Source organism: Nyctibius grandis, chromosome 8 (genome assembly GCF_013368605.1).
Source record: "Nyctibius grandis isolate bNycGra1 chromosome 8, bNycGra1.pri, whole genome shotgun sequence".
NCBI lineage: Eukaryota > Metazoa > Chordata > Aves > Nyctibiiformes > Nyctibiidae > Nyctibius > Nyctibius grandis.
Window position 1 is genome coordinate 27,830,940 of NC_090665.1, and position 17,516 is coordinate 27,848,455.

A 17,516-nucleotide genomic window follows, 5' to 3' on the forward strand; every position below is an offset into this window, starting at 1 on the left:
CACTTAACACTGTTACTTATTTGTAATTGCTTAGTAAGTTACACTGGGAAGATGTGGATCTGTTTCTTGAATGAAAACTATGTAATATACATGGCCAGTCTAAACCTGTACAATAAAGTGTTTTAAACTAGAAAAGTATGAATCTCTTCTAAGAACGGTTAGTGATATAAAGCACTTTTGATTTTAACTGATCAATTAACTTTTAAGGTTGAAGAAAAATATAAACATTTTAATTGTTCCTTTATTTTATAGTGACATAATCCTGTGTGTTAATTTTAGTTTAACAAAATGCCATTAGCCTTCAGAAACAGAGGATATACAGGGGTTTCTCAGATAAATATTCACAAAGTGAGCAAAAGTGATTAAATCAAAGGGTGATTTCACTAGATTCAGCTAGTGGTCCTAGCTGAAGTTTTTCTGAGTCCCAGGGATCAGCAGGTGAAATGGTCCAGTCTTCCCAGTGTAGTGCAAGAGAGAACTGCATGTATATGTCTGTTTTGCTGTATAATTTAGATTTTTTTAATTGTTTCTAAGGTAAAATAATTATTTCAACTTCAGCAGCAGACATCTGACACAAAAATGACTGGTATGTGTTGTAGATTCTCTAGAGCATGAATCTTTGCTTTTAAGTTAGAAGGAGACTTCACAAGGATCCCAGAAAGGACTATTCAGGCTGCAGTAAGATATGTCTTTTTACTAGCTTTGCAGAAAAGAAGTTTCTCAACTTCAGTTTTGTGTATATCTTAACAAATGTAATTGTATATAAGTACATATAGAATACCCACAAATATTCAGTGTTTTTTGTCTTGAAGTAATCTCTGTGCCTAGCACCTAATATTGGAATGTCACTAGAAAAAATAATCTTTGATACAAAACCTTTTGTGGTGCTATGGTGTTTTCTGATTACTTAAAAAAAATATTGTTGGTAAAATTGATGTCTGTAGCAGTTGTAAAAGTAGCAAAGGAGTTGTGATACTCAGTTTTACAATTGTCTTGCCCCAAAGTTATTTGGTCTCCTCCAAACACGGCCCTTTATTCTAACATTGTTGCAGCATAATAAAGGAGCCATGACATTACTACTGAAGTGAAGTTATACCTAAAACACACTGGAGCAATTATGTCTCTCTCGGATTTGTTTTGTACAGTGGTGAACAGTAGGGTTTCCATCTGCCAGCAAGATTAAGAAGTTGCTTTTCTTTTCTCTGTAGAGCTCTCTGCTGCTTTTCAGAAGAAATCCTCCCAGCATTGGTTAATTTATCGTTGTTCTAAGTATTTGTTGATAATAGGGGGAATAAATTAAGCAGAGCTTTGGACAAATCTCTGATGTTCTAAGAATGTGAAGTCTCATGCAGTGATAAAGATTTGCCCTCTAGATGGACACAATAGAGAGCAGTGGCTTAAAAGGAATTAGGTGAACACACATGCCTGTCGCAAGGGCTTATAACTGTACTACTCAGTATTAAATACCAAGTTTACAGACTGTAAATGTAAGGATTAATTGTTGACCCTGTTATTACAATAGCAGTAGAACCTGGCAGAACTTAAATTCTTTTTAGCACATTATCGCACAAAAGGGGTTGTAAAAACCTTAATAAATTCTAGGTCTGGGACTTCACTGTATGTCGAAGTGTTAATGCATACAGTGTGTGAAATAAAAGTTATTTGGCTCAGTTGATACTATGGAAGCAAAGCATTTGCTGCAAAGCAAATTGAAAGATGCATTACAAAATATGATTAAAAAAACAAAGATTCCAATCCTGCTATGAGTAACGTCACTGGCAGCTAAGCTTTGCCTATATTATGAATTAACTTAGTTATGAGTCAAATTATGGTCACATTGTTAAAGTATTACTGTAGTCTTAAGTTTTACCTACTCTGTCCCTTACCTGTGTGTTTACTCAAAGTATCATAGTAATCTGGTAGGTTATCAAACATTCATAGTTTATAACAAAATAAAATTCAAGGCTTTGCAACCTTCCTGTCTGCTTAAGTGGAATTCCTGCTAATATCAGTAGGGTATGGAATTGGGTCTGATTTCTTTGCATTGCTCTCAAAAGGGAGATAATACCTTTGACATCAGTGAAAGTATCATGAAAGTTTTAGTTGTACGATTTGAGAAAAATCATGTAGGTGTTTCTCTATCAAATTAAATAGGGTTACTTAAAATGGCACCATTTGTAAATCTTGTCCTTAGCTGTGTTTTGCTTTTTTTTTTTTCTATGCTTATAGCTGAAAAGTGTACAAATATTCCACTTTTGAAAACTCCCATTTATTAGAATATATTTTTGAAGTCTATTGGGATTATTTCTGAATAAATATCCTGATTGACAAAGCTTTTAAGTGGGCTTAATTTCTTTCATGTTTAATTGCGAGGGGAATACCTTGTCTCTTCCTGTAGGAGTGACCATTTTTAGACTGTGTCTTTTTTTTGATATGGTAATAGAAACGGGATAGTCCAAGAATTTAATATTTGTTTTGCTGATTTTCACAGCTGGACATCCCATCTTCACTGTCTGTACAAAAAGAACTTTCTGAATCTTTAGCAGAGGCCTCAACACAGTTAGACACTTGGACTGCAGTTCTGATATAATCTGCTGTGGTGTAAAATAGGAATAACTCCACAGAAGTATTGAGACAGATGTTAAAATATTGTGAACTGATGGATCAATACAGCTCTGCATCAGATGAACTAGCCTAATCTTTTGTGGGTGACAAGTGGAATCAGGATCAGGTTTTTAGTGCTTGATTGTAGTCAATGTTGCCAAACAAGTGATAAAAGTACAACCTATCTAGTCTCAAGATTCAAAGTAACAAAAAAAGAGAGTCACATTTTATGGTGAAATATATAAAGTAAATATGAAATATCAGTCTCAAAATCTAGGTTACACTCCAGAATTGCGCAATGTAACAAAACCCAGAAATAACTATTCTTATTTTTTGCTGAATATTTCTGGTAATAAATAAGCCTGCACGCTAACCTTATTAAAGACCCGAGTGCGTAGTTGTATGTAGGCAAGTTTTCCACTGGTTTCAATAAGGGATTTAAGTGGTTTTCTGGTGTTTATTTTTCTTTTTTACTATCCGAGTATTAAGAGATTGGTCTTTAAAAAGAGATATAGTTAGTAGCTGGTATCAAAAATGCATCCCATATACGCATAGACTGTCTTTAATGTCTTTGAAATACTGTTATGTATTTAGTAGATTTTGCAGCATAGGAAGTCAATGAAAAATTTCCAAATAACTGGTTTGGAAACAGAAGTAGCTAGTTCTGACCAGTTTCACACAAGCCCTCGTTGGTGAAACAGTCAATCATAGGCCATTTAAAGCATTCCCATATGCATCTGGATAATCTCTATTTTTTGTAATCATTAAATATGAAAGCAGAGCAATAACACCTTCTTCTAAAAATATCACCAGCCAAGATCTCAATTACATAATTCATCTAAAAGCTAACATGTAGGAAAATTTTTAACAGGTAAAACAACCTTGAAGTATGTCTCCAGAAATATATACATGGGCAATATATATTGAATTTATCTCATAAATTTATATTTAGGTACCTAGAAAAAAAAAAGCTTTATTTTCAGAAGCACTATGTAATTACTTTAGGCAGCTTAATTGGTTTAATTTTTGTACCTGGAAGATGCTCTGTAACTCAGTTTTGCAGCCCACAAAACAGAGAGTTCATATTATCCAGTTCTGTGAAGTCCCTTGGTTGACATCTGTGAAAAGTATTGGAACCTTCACAAAGGCCACTGCAGAACCAATGCTTTTGATGCTTGCTCCCAGAACAGTCTTCTGTTACATGTCTGGGCTCTCAGTAGAGAGTTGGGAGACAGGCGATTCTCAGACTGCCAATCCCAAAAGCCTGTGAGGAAGCGCAGATCTGCCCAGAGCCAGCCAGTAGGAAATGCTAAGGACAGAAGTGTGTCTGATCCTTTTCTGGTGCTTAGACGCCTATGGCAGAACTGCAGGAATCATTGCTTGGGATACAGAGACTAGAGCCTGCAGTGGGAAGATAATTGAGTCCTTTCTAAGAACTAGGAAGCTCAGTGAAGCATTTTGGGCATAACACACTTTTAAATTCCTGCTCTTGGATGTTTACTCCTGTATTAATGCTTAACAGATGAAGAACACAGTAAATTAATAAGTACAGATAATAATTATTATATGTATTTCTGTTTTTAAAAGATATCCATCATACCTGCCCACAATAAGTAAAGGTGTATAAGGGTAAAAATAACAACAAAAATATTCCTACCACATTAGAAACACCACATATTTCTAGCAATAGATGGGTCTTGTACTGTATCCTAAAGGTCAACAGACTAACAGTTTAACAAACCCAGATTCTAATATGCTAGTAAAGACTTCCTTATTGAAAACTCGCCAAAGCAGTAGCATTTTTACTCTTTCTGCTCTAGCAAACTTAGGTCTAGCGGGTAAACTAAACTGCTTGCTAATTGTTGATAGAATCAGAAACTGGACTAATAATCTGGGAGAAGGAATGCAAGGAGGGGAAAAGTTGTCAGGTTTCACAGTAGGACAACTGCTGAAACAGCTTGACAAATGGTATCTAAAATAAATCGATGTAGAACAATTTTGACACAATCTGTATTTAAGACTGTTTTTAAAAGAAAAACATTTCTCCCTTTTTCTGGCCTGACAGCACTGTTCTGAGCTGTCAACAGCAGAAACTGAAGACTAGTTGCCTCTTCATATGAGTTCTTCTTATTCATGAAAATATTTTCACCTCTTACATTCATTAAGCCTAATGAGTGCCATTCATTAAGACCATCTAATGAGTGTCAGTTAGAAACCTTCATCATAGTAGTTTTTAATCTTTACCCACCTATAGTATACATGGAGAGTCCTTAGAATGAGAACTTAGTTATGAAGTTCAAAATTTAAAAAAAATAAACTAAATAACTGTAGGCTATTATGCCTTTCATAGGTAGCATAGTTTCAAAAAAAACTGTGGAGCAGCCAGTACCTTCTATTTAAGTTCCTAAATACATACCTAGAAGTCTAACCATAGGTAGCCTATTTTGGAAGTCTTGTCCACAAATATAAAGAATCCCTTCATCAGTACCCACCAAATATGCATATTTTAGCCTACCAGGCTATAATAGCTTCTACTCTTGAAATGATCTGTCACAGTGAAATGAAACTGGACTAAACTTAAAAAAACCACTCCATTTAGAATTGAAGATTAATGTTTCAACACTCTTAAGTTTTAGTTTTGTGGTGGTTCCATTGGAACAGATTACTGGCAGAATGAAACATATTTCCATGGAAAAATATGAAGTGAAATAATAGTAATTTAGAAACATGGGTCTCCTAAATTTCTCAGATAATTCTTTTTACTGGGGAAAATTAAGCTCTTTTCTGCTCCAGGGTTGTATCTCACCAATTAACGAGTTATTGATTGTAACTCTTACAGGCTAATTGTGGAGTCATCACTGATAATTTTCAATTTCACGTTAGTCAAAATAAGAGCACTGCTGAAGAATTATAAAAACTCGAAGTTATCTGTTTATTATATCTGAAAAATATATAATACTGTTTATTATAAAAATACTGTTTATTATTATCATCTGAAAAAGGAAAAGCCAGTTACCAAGTTATTACCAGTGTAGCAAACAGTTGCACACTCAGTTTGGTAAGGTATATCTGTAAGGTAAAGAATACTGTCTCTTTTCTTCCCTTGAGTTTTGTTATTATTCGCATTTAAAGTATGTCCCCCAGCATGCAATCTGGGAGCATCTTGTAAATTATGTAGGTGAACATAGCCTTTAAATTGGGAAGGATCATTGTGCCTCAGCTCTCTCATAAAATTAAGAGACTAAGACCCAGGAGTTACCAGACCAAAATCTAAATATAATAGAATTTTAGCTTCTGTGCTTTATTAGGCATTTGAACAGAAGGAAAAATACTTTAGTCTAAATGAGTCATCACCTGAACAATTTCTTGTGGGAATTAATTTTGTAGCCAGAAAGTTGCCACCACAGTCACTTTCCTGTCAGCCCTGGAGAGTTTCACTTTGAGGCCTGACAGCGAAATCACAGAATCACAGAATCAACCAGGTTGGAAGAGACCTCTAGGATCATCGAGTCCAACCATTGCCCTGACACCACCCTGTCAACTAGACCATGGCACTAAGTGCCATGTCCAGTCTTTTCTTAAACACATCCAGAGATGGTGACTCCACCACCTCCCTGGGCAGCCCATTCCAATGTCTAATGACCCTTTCTGAAAAGAAATTCTTCCTAATAATCCTTCCTTCTGAAAACGCAGGTGATTGTTTCCTCTGCATACCCTATCTTATTAAAGTCTGTCTTGAACTGTTTGGTCCTTAGTCACCAGCACCTATAACTGCAGCTGAAAATGCTTTGCTGTACAGTTCACGGAAAGAGAACAGATGTCAAGTTTGTATAGCCTATCTCACTGCAGCTTTTAAGTGGCTTGCAGCATTATGTGTAGAATAGAAGAAAACTCAAGGTGTGGGACCTTCTAGATAAGGACAGCTGTCCATTCTGACTTCCTTGGTTATCTCTTAAGGAATAATCACATTCACTCAAAAGAACTTTCAATTCAATGAATAACATATTGCTGATCTGCACATATTCCAAGTCTACTGAGGACCACTGCATGCATCTGTGATAGGATCACTCTAGATGTTTGACCTCTTAAGATCTCAGTAAGACATGAAATACTGAGCAAGATCCACAGTAGTGGGGAATTGCAGCCACTCATGGAATTGACCCATAAACTGCTTCTCAATACAGCTTCATGTAGGAAAGGATGGTTAGAAACCTGTCTGATAACCAATTAGCCTATATAGGTCAAAAAGAATTTCTGAGGAAGCACTCAAAAGTATGCAGAAAATTTTTTCTTCTACAAATAAAAGCATTTCTAGTAATACAGTGTCCAGGTCATTTTCTATCAATGAAATGAATCCAACACAGAAGTTGTCAATTGATTTGTGACAACAACAGACTTAAATTACTAGTAAGATACTGTGAGTGGAAACTGATACGTATGCTAAGAAACAGGAGCTCAAAGTGTTTCGTAAGCTTAAGTGTAAATTTATTGACACATACACATTAGCTGCTTAGAGTGATACAGGACAGAACATTCTACTTACATGAAATAATATAGCTCTATTTTCAGTGTGTTAATGGCCTAATATTTACATACCTAGCATTTACATTAATATAATTGATTTGAGTAAACCTATGCGATTTGAGTAAGCCTACATGGAGATGATCTTTTGGTTTTGGATCATTGCTGCAGTTGGTCAGTAGCTAGAAAATTGTAAAAAAGCATCTGTTGTAAATTAAAACATTTTCATAAATGCAAAGTCATTAAAATAAAGATAATTAACCTTACAACATGATTGTAGCTAGCAAGATAATATGTATAGATTTTACCCTTTTATCCAAAATGATTGCTGTTGGTGTAATTCCAAAGATGACCTTGCTGCCATTAGATGTATTGTTGATCCATCTTTTTTGTGTTCTGTACAGTTTGCCTTTGCAGGGTCAGATGGGCTTTATCACAATGTAGAATTTTAATGGTGGCTGCTGAAGCACGAACAAGAAATTTTTTTGCCTATCTCTAAGATATTAAGTTTGCCATGATCTCAGTTACAGGCAGGATACATATTTTATAAAGATTTTATAAGAAGATATGATTAAAGACCATTCATTTAATTACCATCTGCATTTACGTAAATCCAAGTGTTATGAACCAGACCTGACCATTCCAATGCAAGTTTTCTTGCATCTGATACAACTTGTCCCTGTCTTGTAATGGATATCCTTTTACCTAGGATTACATGGTCACCTACAAGAAGCATTCCCAGAGAGAGATGTAGAAATGCTAAGCATTTCTTCTGAAAACTGAGGTCATCCTTAAGACAAGGAGACTTGATCTCACATATTGAATAAGTCATCAGCACAGACTGTGTATCCAAAGGACTTCAGTTTCTGCATTGTTGTAGAGTTTCTCAGCCCCTCATTTCTCTGATATCATCACCTGTATTGTTATAGTACTTGGGAATCTCCTCCATGGACAGTTTCCACCAAGAGAAAGGGAGAGCCATATTACATAACTGTCACCGTTTAGCCCGCACCCAGGGCTAAACAATAACCAGTTGTTCTGTCACCCAATATCCCCTTCCCGACCAAGGAAGGGAACTGGGAAAAGGAGTGAGACTCAGGGTTGAAATTTAAACAGATTTAATAAAATAAGAAAACTAATATCAATACTAATACAAAAGACAAAAAATTATACTTAGCTCGTAGAGTGGTGGCAAGTCTCTCCAGGGATAGTAACCATTGAAAAGGCAAATAGAACAAAGATAACAGAACAAAAAACACCACCCCTCCCCAGCAGCTTTCCCATTTATAGTGAACCTGACATTTATATTATATAATACAGCTGTGGGCCAGCCTGGGTCAGCTGCCCTGGCTTTCACTGCTAATGGCCTTGATCACCACACCACAACTGGCCACAAACTGAAAGAAAATGTAACAGAAAAGTGATTCTATAATTTTATCTCCACGAAACCAGGACAGTAATAGATTCCAGCTCAAATGTATCAGGAAGTCAAAGTGAAGGAAGCAAGTCCTCTGATCTTGTATAGTAGGTGCTGTTTATATTTATGACATTATAACATATCAGAAATGAATCTGCTGTTTTCATCAGCTTCTGCTTAACTCCAAAAGAAATCACATTGAACAATGGCAGTAGTTATAATGCAATATTAAGGCATCAGAATTTGATCTGTATGTGTAATATAAATATCAGTATTAATAGAAATGATATATCACAGATTTTATTTCAATTTAGAGATTGTGGAATGAAATGAAAGCTATGATATTTATAATTGTGAATATATGATCAAAATGTAGTCTAGATTTTTACAGAGGTTCTTTTCAATCTATAAAAAAAGATGTGGTTATTAATTCATTGAATAGAATGCATTGTCATAGCCTTTAAAATAAATGTATCATTGTATATATAGGAAGTCAGGCGTGAAAATGCTAGTCAAAATTTGAAGTCAGGTTTTATATGCATTTTCCTCCTCTCCAAACAACTAGAAAACACATGAAGTTTCCCTGATGTAATTCACTCCTGATATTCTGTTCTGACCTGGCAGTGTAAAAGTGTGATCTAGTATCCAGTTTACAACTATTTAACTCCACTGAATCCTTTTTAATTTACAGCAGAGATATGCTGACAGAAGGATTTTTTTTTCTTTCTTCTTTTTAGTTAACATGCTTTTACACATATTTTAGTACCATTTAAAGTAGCTTAGATTTTGTATTTCTGTCAATCTGTCCTTTTTTTCCCATAAGTTTCCTATTTAGTTCCTATGGAAGAAAGCTAAAGAGAAAGCAAAGGAAGATTAAATATGGCTTTGGAGTTATATTTAGTATTAAATACTTGGGACCAAATGTTCTTATCCATACCACTATAAATACGGAAAGCTTATTGAGTGAGTGGAGGTACTTCAGTCATGTCACAGTAATGAAGACCAGAATTTGGCTCTACAATTTTAAATATTGCAAGTTACAAGTTATTTCAGGTCTTGAGATGTTACACCACTGATTTTTTTTTTTGTACTTTACCTTCTTTATTTTTGAAAACCAGGAACTTATGCTGGAGCTAAATGATTAACAGTCTGGTATCTTGAAAGATACTAGGACACTCAGGTTCCCAATCTCACACAATTCTGTCTTCTAAAAAGGGATTTTTGAAGAATTCTCCTTTGCCATTCCAGAAATCCCAGCATTTTTAAACATTTCTCCTCTGGCTACTACTGTATAGTCTGTTAGTGGCAGTAAAAGTTGCACATGTCTCTCCGAACTTTTTTGAATCAAGGACATACGCTGTTGAACTTTGTACTATAATGTTTAGTGAGAAGAATGACCCCCTGCAGTTGGTTCTCTATCGGTGGAAAAGTAGCATGGTGGAAACTTGCTTTTTGATTGCCGTCTGAAACTCAGGAGAGCTTAATCTGAAAAATGCAGGCTTGCCCTAATGAACACAAGCTTCTTTTCAAAGGGTTGTCTTGTGGCTTTGTCTGGCTTGCCTGCAGGAGGTGGTCTTCAAGCTGCAGTGCAGTGTGGCCATTAACATCTGCATGAAGTGACCCATTTTCAGGGTCTGGATCTTGTATTTTGTCAAATTTGCCACAGCAAACAGAGTTGAGTTTTCAAAGCTGATGTCTAAGTTTCATAAGGAGAATTAACTGCATCCCAAGAACTGGGGAACAGAGCTATCTGCATGATGCTTATTTGTTGGTTGTTTCCTTGCCGTATTAAATCTTAGCACCAAATTGGAAGAATTGCAAAAGCATTACATCATATATCATTAATTTGCAGTTTTCTTCTCTTATGAGAAAACTATCCAAGGAAATTAGACTAGAAGGTAAAATCATTTAGGCAAGCTGCTTTATGCACAGTAAGGAAGTTCTCGTGAGAGACCCTAGATCTGCCAATATATGGGTTACATTAATGTTGCCCCATATAAATGCAAGCTGTAATCTTAATTTGTGGACCATGCAAACAGAGGAGAACTGTACAGCTTTAGAACTGGTGCTGTTTCTGGCTATTTCTTACCATTCCTAGAAATCGTGTGTGAATGCTAGAGAAGAGGCAGTTTTCAGGAAGAGCTGAAGCTCCCAGGATACAGTGACACTGAGCACTGCAGAACCTACAGAAACTGGCAGAGAGAAGCCACAGTTTCAGCTGATAGCTTCCAAACTATGCTCTTCCCTGACTCTGTGAGTTGTCTTCCTACCTCTCTGCCCTGGTCTCTTAAGCAGGCCAGTGTTGGCTGTGCAAGGACTTCTCATTGTCCTTTATACTTCAAACAGGTTACCTCTCACCAGTTAGGATCTAAGCGCTGCTGTTTTTCAAGAGCTGTTTATTCTTGACTGGATTCCTACATGCAAGTGCTCTGTGGCATATTGAGAGCAACTGTGTCTAGTGCTTTCTGTAGAGGAATTGAATGGATCATCTGAACATGAACGGTGAGCTCATCAGAATTTTGAGACTGATGTCATGGCAACCCGGTCAGGGCTACTGAACACTTGCTCCAACTAGGTTGCCATAGTTCCAGAAAATGTAAAAAAATCATGAAATTCATCAAGTCAAAATTTCCACTAGCAAAAAGAGAGCGTTTCTACAGAAACTCCAATATATGGTAGCCCTATGCATGGGGCTGAGTGTAGGGGAGAAATGTTTTACAGAGTGAGCTCTGTTTTCAGCTGGGAGATGGCAATAACAGCTGTGAGGAGACTTCCAGGCCTGTTACCTCCCAGCTGAAATACAGGATTGGTTGCATCCTAATCTGGGCATTTGATGAGACTCAAGCCCAGGTTAAATAATGACACACAGAAGAATGGTGAAAAAACATTTATGAAGAAGAGGCAAATACTTAGTCTGTTAATTCACAGACTGAATGAATGTAGGTTTCTATCAAAAGCAAGTTTTTGTAAAGAAGCATATTAAATCTTATACATTCCTGCCTGGTTTATCTAAAGACTTCTAAAGAACTTCTTTACTTTTTAACTATTGGTCAAAGTGGCTATCTGAAATCTTTTATATAAATTAGGGAAGCAGTTTCTGTTACGTGTGATCTATAAGTATTTAGTAAGTCAGCCATGTTATCATTGGAGATAGACTAATGACCTTTTTTGTGTAAGTTATTTCATATAACTTGTCATTTCTGTGACAAGCTATATTTCTAGAAATCCTTGTAAACTGACTAGTATTTTTGCAATTTACATTTTGTGAATCACAGTTTGTGGAAATAAATGTTATGTATGGACTATTAACCAAGTGTTTGTTCTAATTATTTGGAAATTGTGGTTTGAAGATTATTTTCTTCTATTATTATTCTTTTTCTTGTCTGGAAATTTTTTAGCAGCAGAAATAGTGGGGAGTAATGAATAATCTTGTTTATGGATGAATACTCTCCCAGTCAGCCAGGCAAAGAACAGCCATTTTTCTAAAAAATAATGAAGAATCTGGTACAAATTATAGAAAAGAGCAAAGAGAAAAGGAATGTAGCAGTGGTTGACTTGTACAGTGACTTGGAATTTTTATTAATATTTCCAGTGACGGGTTCTACATTACTTTACTGGTTCAAATTATTTTAGGTACTGCAAAAATAGCCCTTGGTTACCAGAAAAAAAGTGTGGCACTTCCTTCAATATGGTAGTAACTTTAGAATTATGTGGAATACCTATAGAAAATACATTATATCCATTAAAATTATTTAGTCAGTACTTAACAGAGAAGTAAGACTAATGTTTCAGAATTTGCACACTATTGAAACATTTCTTTTGAGAATGTTTAAATATAATTTCTTGAATCTGCAGGATATGTAGATTTTCAGTAAATTCAAGTGTATACTGTAGCATTCATTCAAAATGTATCAGCTTGCAACAAACATTGGCTATTGGTTTTATATTTGATAACACGACCTGATGGAAAAAGGAAATGAGAAGTTGCATGATGTGTAAAAAAATTAAAGCTGCTCACAAGTATTTTCTTGTGAATAGATTTTAAGACACAAGAAGTTATGTGCATTCTAGGCTGATTGAGAAAACCTCAGATTTTTGTTTTTAAAGAATATACTTTTGGTGTTATCCAAAGGTAGGTTTAACCACAAACTTGAGTTCTTAATACTTGGCAGTGCCAGCAGATGAATAGGATGCGCTAGTTAAACTTAACTTTATTCATATCTGTTATTGGTAGCGAATATACTAAAGTGACTTCTGAGATACTACAGTGACAAAAAAAATAGTAGCACTGCCTAAAACTGTACAAATAGTAAGTAAAGAAGGTACAGATGTTTCTGTCAGTGACTCTAATTAGAATATCACTTTGCCTATGTTTTTACACTCTTTCACTTGTTGTTTGCAAGGAGTTGTTCAAATAGTTGAATGTTTGCAGACAGTGAATTTTGGGCCTTAAGTTGATATTTGTTGACACATAAAATGAATAATAACAGAGAATAAAGCTATAGTTAATGCCACAGTGCAGTTCAAAGACATGAAGAAGGGTCAGATTTACCAAACGCATTTCTCAGCTTTAACAGTGAAAGCCATGTAAAACCTTGTCTTTCCAGATAAAGTGGCTATGAGTTTGCCAACATAAAAACTGCAGAATAGTCGTAGTGAAAAATGATCTGTCGAAATTCTGTTTCCGCTCAAAAAAATAAATTAGTGAAGCCATGATCTATAGGGAGTATGAGAATGAACACGTTTTTTTATAAGAGAAAAGATATGCAGTAGGCAAACTATGTTCTCTCACTGCCTCTGTTGAAGTGCTTGTCCATTCCATACTTGGCCCTTTTGCCATGGTGAACTTTTATAGATTAGAGTTTTGTTGTTGTTTTTTTTATATATATCTATATATATTTTAAAATAATTTTTATCAATATCAGTGCAGTAGCAGTTCTGGATTTCACCTTTAAATTGTTAGACACTGAGCATAAATGCAACCTGATTGTACTTGGGCTCTAAAGTACAAAACAGGTCCATTTGATTTTAACCTGGAAATAATGAAAGACTGTGATTCAGTCCATTCACTCCTTGCAGGCAAAGCAAGTACATTTTTCTTTCTCTAACTGGATGAGAAACAAGATTAGCTGCTTCCTTATCGCTTTGTGTCTGAGAAAGCAGTCATATTTAATCAGAATATATTTTAATGTTAGCAATAGACGAGTTTTGATAGCAGATTATTAGCAGCCGAATGCTTCTGAAACTTTTGTGCAAACTTTTAAAATCAGTTCCACTTCTTAGAAATCACTCATTAGAAGAATGTGTTGTAAGTTTCAATCACCAAGATTCTCTGCGTTTGGGAAACAGTGATTTTCAGTGTGTAGTCAAGTAGTTTGAAAATCTGATCATAGCAATTACATTGGATGGGACGAACTCATATATTTAAAAATGAATAATCCTGTTAAAATAATATTCTGGCATAGGAGTAATCTGCAATAAATCAGAATAAGATGCAGCTACTGCTATGATTACACATATGCTTTTGCAATGAAATTAACATCCTTTTTAGAGGCTTCATACTGTAGAGATGCAAGATGAGTAAGTTTTTGTTGTTTTTTTTTCGTCAGCTGAACCCGTTGATGTGCTAAAAGCATTAGAATTTCACAATTCACCAGAAGGAGTATCAAGAACAGCAGGATTTTGCACAAACAGAAGGGATTCAAAAGGATCAGATGTCGCCTACAGAGTTTCAAAAACTGCACAGCTGAGTGCTCCAACAAAGCAGCTGTACCCAGGTAAGATTGTCAGGAAGCTATTTCTTTGGTAAATTATTTTACTGCCTATGCTTTTATGGTATCTAAAGAACAGCATGTAGTCCGTCATCAGTACCACAGAACACTTCTGTTATCCCTAGAGTTGGGCCTGCATACTAATGACAGGACATGCTTTTTATCCACTGAATGAGTCAGGTTTTTTTGGCTTCAGTTATAAAGCTCTTCATCAAGTTCTGTGTCACTGGCAGAATTGGTCTGTAAGTCATATTACCTGTTCTTTCATGATGCTATCTGATGGAAAGCTTATTTGGTGGCTTTGGCAAGTTTCCTCCAGTTTCAGTAGTCCATTTAAAAGCAGTACTTCCTGGAGTAATGCTGCAGTGGTAGAAATGAGTTAGCCATTGCAAAATCATTCTCAGAAGTACCATCTGTTAAGAATTACCTAAGAGTATCTGGGTATTTGGGGACTAAACAAGGCTAGTTGTGGATAGCAGGTAATGTGATTCCATCTTCTCTCAAATTTCTCTAAAATGAAATAATCACATTTTTGAAAAGATTCTTTGGATGTTGAGGAGAGACTTTTATTCCATTATTTGCTGTCACTTGTCACCTGAGCCAAACTGCTGAGGAAAATTATAACAAGAACATTAAAAAACAAAATCGTGGAACATTTTTTTTGCTTTGATACGTTATGCAGAGTTTGAATAACTCTGTCTATAAACATACAGATTAGATGTTGGCAAAGAAAAATACTTTCTTTTTTATCTTTCAAGGTAGCAATCATATAGATATCATCCAAGATCTGTAAAAGGGGGAAACATACATTATTTTGTAGTAATACTGGGTTCCCAGAGCAACATGGAAAACAGCTCTACACAGTTCAAGTATAACTTACATGTTCACTTAACTCATCAGTTTATTTTTTTATTCATGGAAGAAGACCAAAGCAAAATTCACTACAGATATAATATTTATATTATTTTTTAACACAGTTCTTCAGTTTTTAATACATCCTCTCAACTAAGTTACGTATAGTTAACAGACCTATTATTCACTGAATGGCACATTACAGCCTACAATGTCTTACTGATATTAGTGTGACTATGTGTGTAATTAATTACTTCACTGAAGTAAGGTTAGCAGAATATGGGCTGCTCTTTCTTTAAAAAATGCAAAAATGATCCATTGTATTGAAAAACTGCACAAATTGCACAGTGTAATAAGTTGGCACCTTTATATTCTGAGTTTTACAATGTGTGTCATTGAAACCAAGCGGTACAACAACAAACTTTAAACGAGCATTCAAATACAGCTTGACAGAAGATTAAACTGACTCGGAATCACTGATATTTTTTGAGGTTTAGAACAGTATGAGCACCTTCTGCTGAATCAAAGCCTGAAAGCCTAGAGCTGGATGTCTGAGAGCTTGGGCTGACTTGCACTTATTCATGAATCAAATCATAGCATAAAGAAGAGATCCAGCAGCTGCAGTAATAATTGTTCATATGATTCTTGAATGCCAGAACAAATATGTACCTCGTGTTGTTGGCTGACATCTAAATTTCTATAGCCTTTGACTGCCTTAATTTAGGTACTCTTCTTATTAATGCTTTCAGTTTCTGCTTTACAACTTGAATGAGTTTGCTTGATTTTGCCAATCTGTTGCAACACTTCTGTGTTCAGGAGACAAATAAAAAGCATTGCCCACTTGCAATATAAAAAGAAGCCACCACAAATCTTTGCTTAATACAGAAAGATGTCATGATGTCCTCTACTTCAGTAAAGAACCTAGAAACAATTTTTTGGAGGTGATTATGGTGATTGCTTCCTTTTGAATCTTGCAGACCAGGCATCCTCTCCCCACCATGAGAAATTCTTCTTTTTCAGAGATTATTTTAAAGACATTTGAGCGATCATGTCCCTTTTTCTTAGTGCTCTATAGTAGTGGAAAGACTACAGAAGATATCTGAGACAAGATTGAGTTGTGAGACATTTTAGCTAAACAATACAAGTTGTAATGTATCCTATGCTTGCTTTCATCTAACTCCTATAACTCATCAGGAAGTATAGGTATCTTTTAGCTACTGTAGCTCAAAGGGAGCTATGAATGGCAAAAGCTGAGAGCATCGATGTATCTGTCTTTTAAAAATGGATCTAATAATATTTACCAACTTCCCAGAATCCCTGCTCCGGCAGGGGGATTGGACTAGATGATCTTTCGAGGTCCCTTCCAATCCCTAACATTCTGTGATTCTGTGTAATATAATAGGCATTTATTTCACTGTCTGGAAGGCATTATATAATTGTAAAGATAATTGCTTAGCTTTTTGTTGTACTGTTTGTTTATATGCGCTTTTACAAAAGCATATAGGAATGACAGGAATGGCAACCCAGCTACATACAAAGATTTTTCTAGCAATTTTCCCTCCAATTGTTATTGTTATTTTTGGTTATTGTTCAAATAGAACAATACCAATAAACAAGAAATTTAAAAGTAGTTGAGAAGACTTTGATAACTATTCCAGATATGTGTCTAAGAACTATATATACATCGCAATACATAAAGATTTCCATGTTTAAATGTCATTCATTTTTTGACTTTTAAAATCATAACTATGTTTGGAGGAAATTTACTTATACTTACACAATGTAGGTGCAAGATAAACCGTTTGGGAATATTATGTCATAGCAGCGATAAAGGAAACTACTGAACTGAGGCACATGACTCATTTCAGTTGCCTTTCTTAAAAAGCTCCCAGGTTTTTTTTCATAGGATGTTATCTGTTTGAAGAGCACATGCCCAGACTAGCTGAATTAGTGTCACTTGCCTTAAGGAGTTTCAACACATCTTGCAGATTAACAGTGCAGACTGGACAAGAGTTCAGTGTTTTTCAAATAATTTCTTCGGCCTTTGTTGACTGTCATCTTTTCTCTTTCTTTTCCTTTTCTTAGTCACCTGTTTACTCTGACATTAAAAGGTATAAGGTACAGTTTAATTTAACCTGTAAACTAGCAGCTTTGCTTTGTCATTAAAAAGCTTGACCAAAGGCTCACCAGAGTAAACGAAATCCTTCCTGTTTATTGAGCTTTGATCCCTTCAAAATAACATGTCAAAACAAGCCCTAAAGTGGTCTATATTACTATAGTGTTTCAACAACCTTCTACAAAAAAAAGTTAAAAAGATGGTAGAAGGCACATAAAACAACATTGCAGCAGAT

General features: G+C 35.4%; 1 protein-coding gene across 4 annotated transcripts in view; it reads left to right on the forward strand.

The window, feature by feature from the left end:
• COL11A1 (collagen type XI alpha 1 chain) overlaps positions 1-17,516 on the forward strand; it is a 161,581-nt gene that overhangs the window by 3,378 nt on the left and 140,687 nt on the right. For all 4 annotated transcript variants that reach the window (XM_068405734.1, XM_068405736.1, XM_068405733.1 and 1 more), the window contains exon 2: positions 14,152-14,319. In XM_068405734.1, the coding sequence (XP_068261835.1) occupies positions 14,152-14,319 (168 nt within the window). The remainder of the gene's footprint in view (positions 1-14,151; positions 14,320-17,516) is intronic.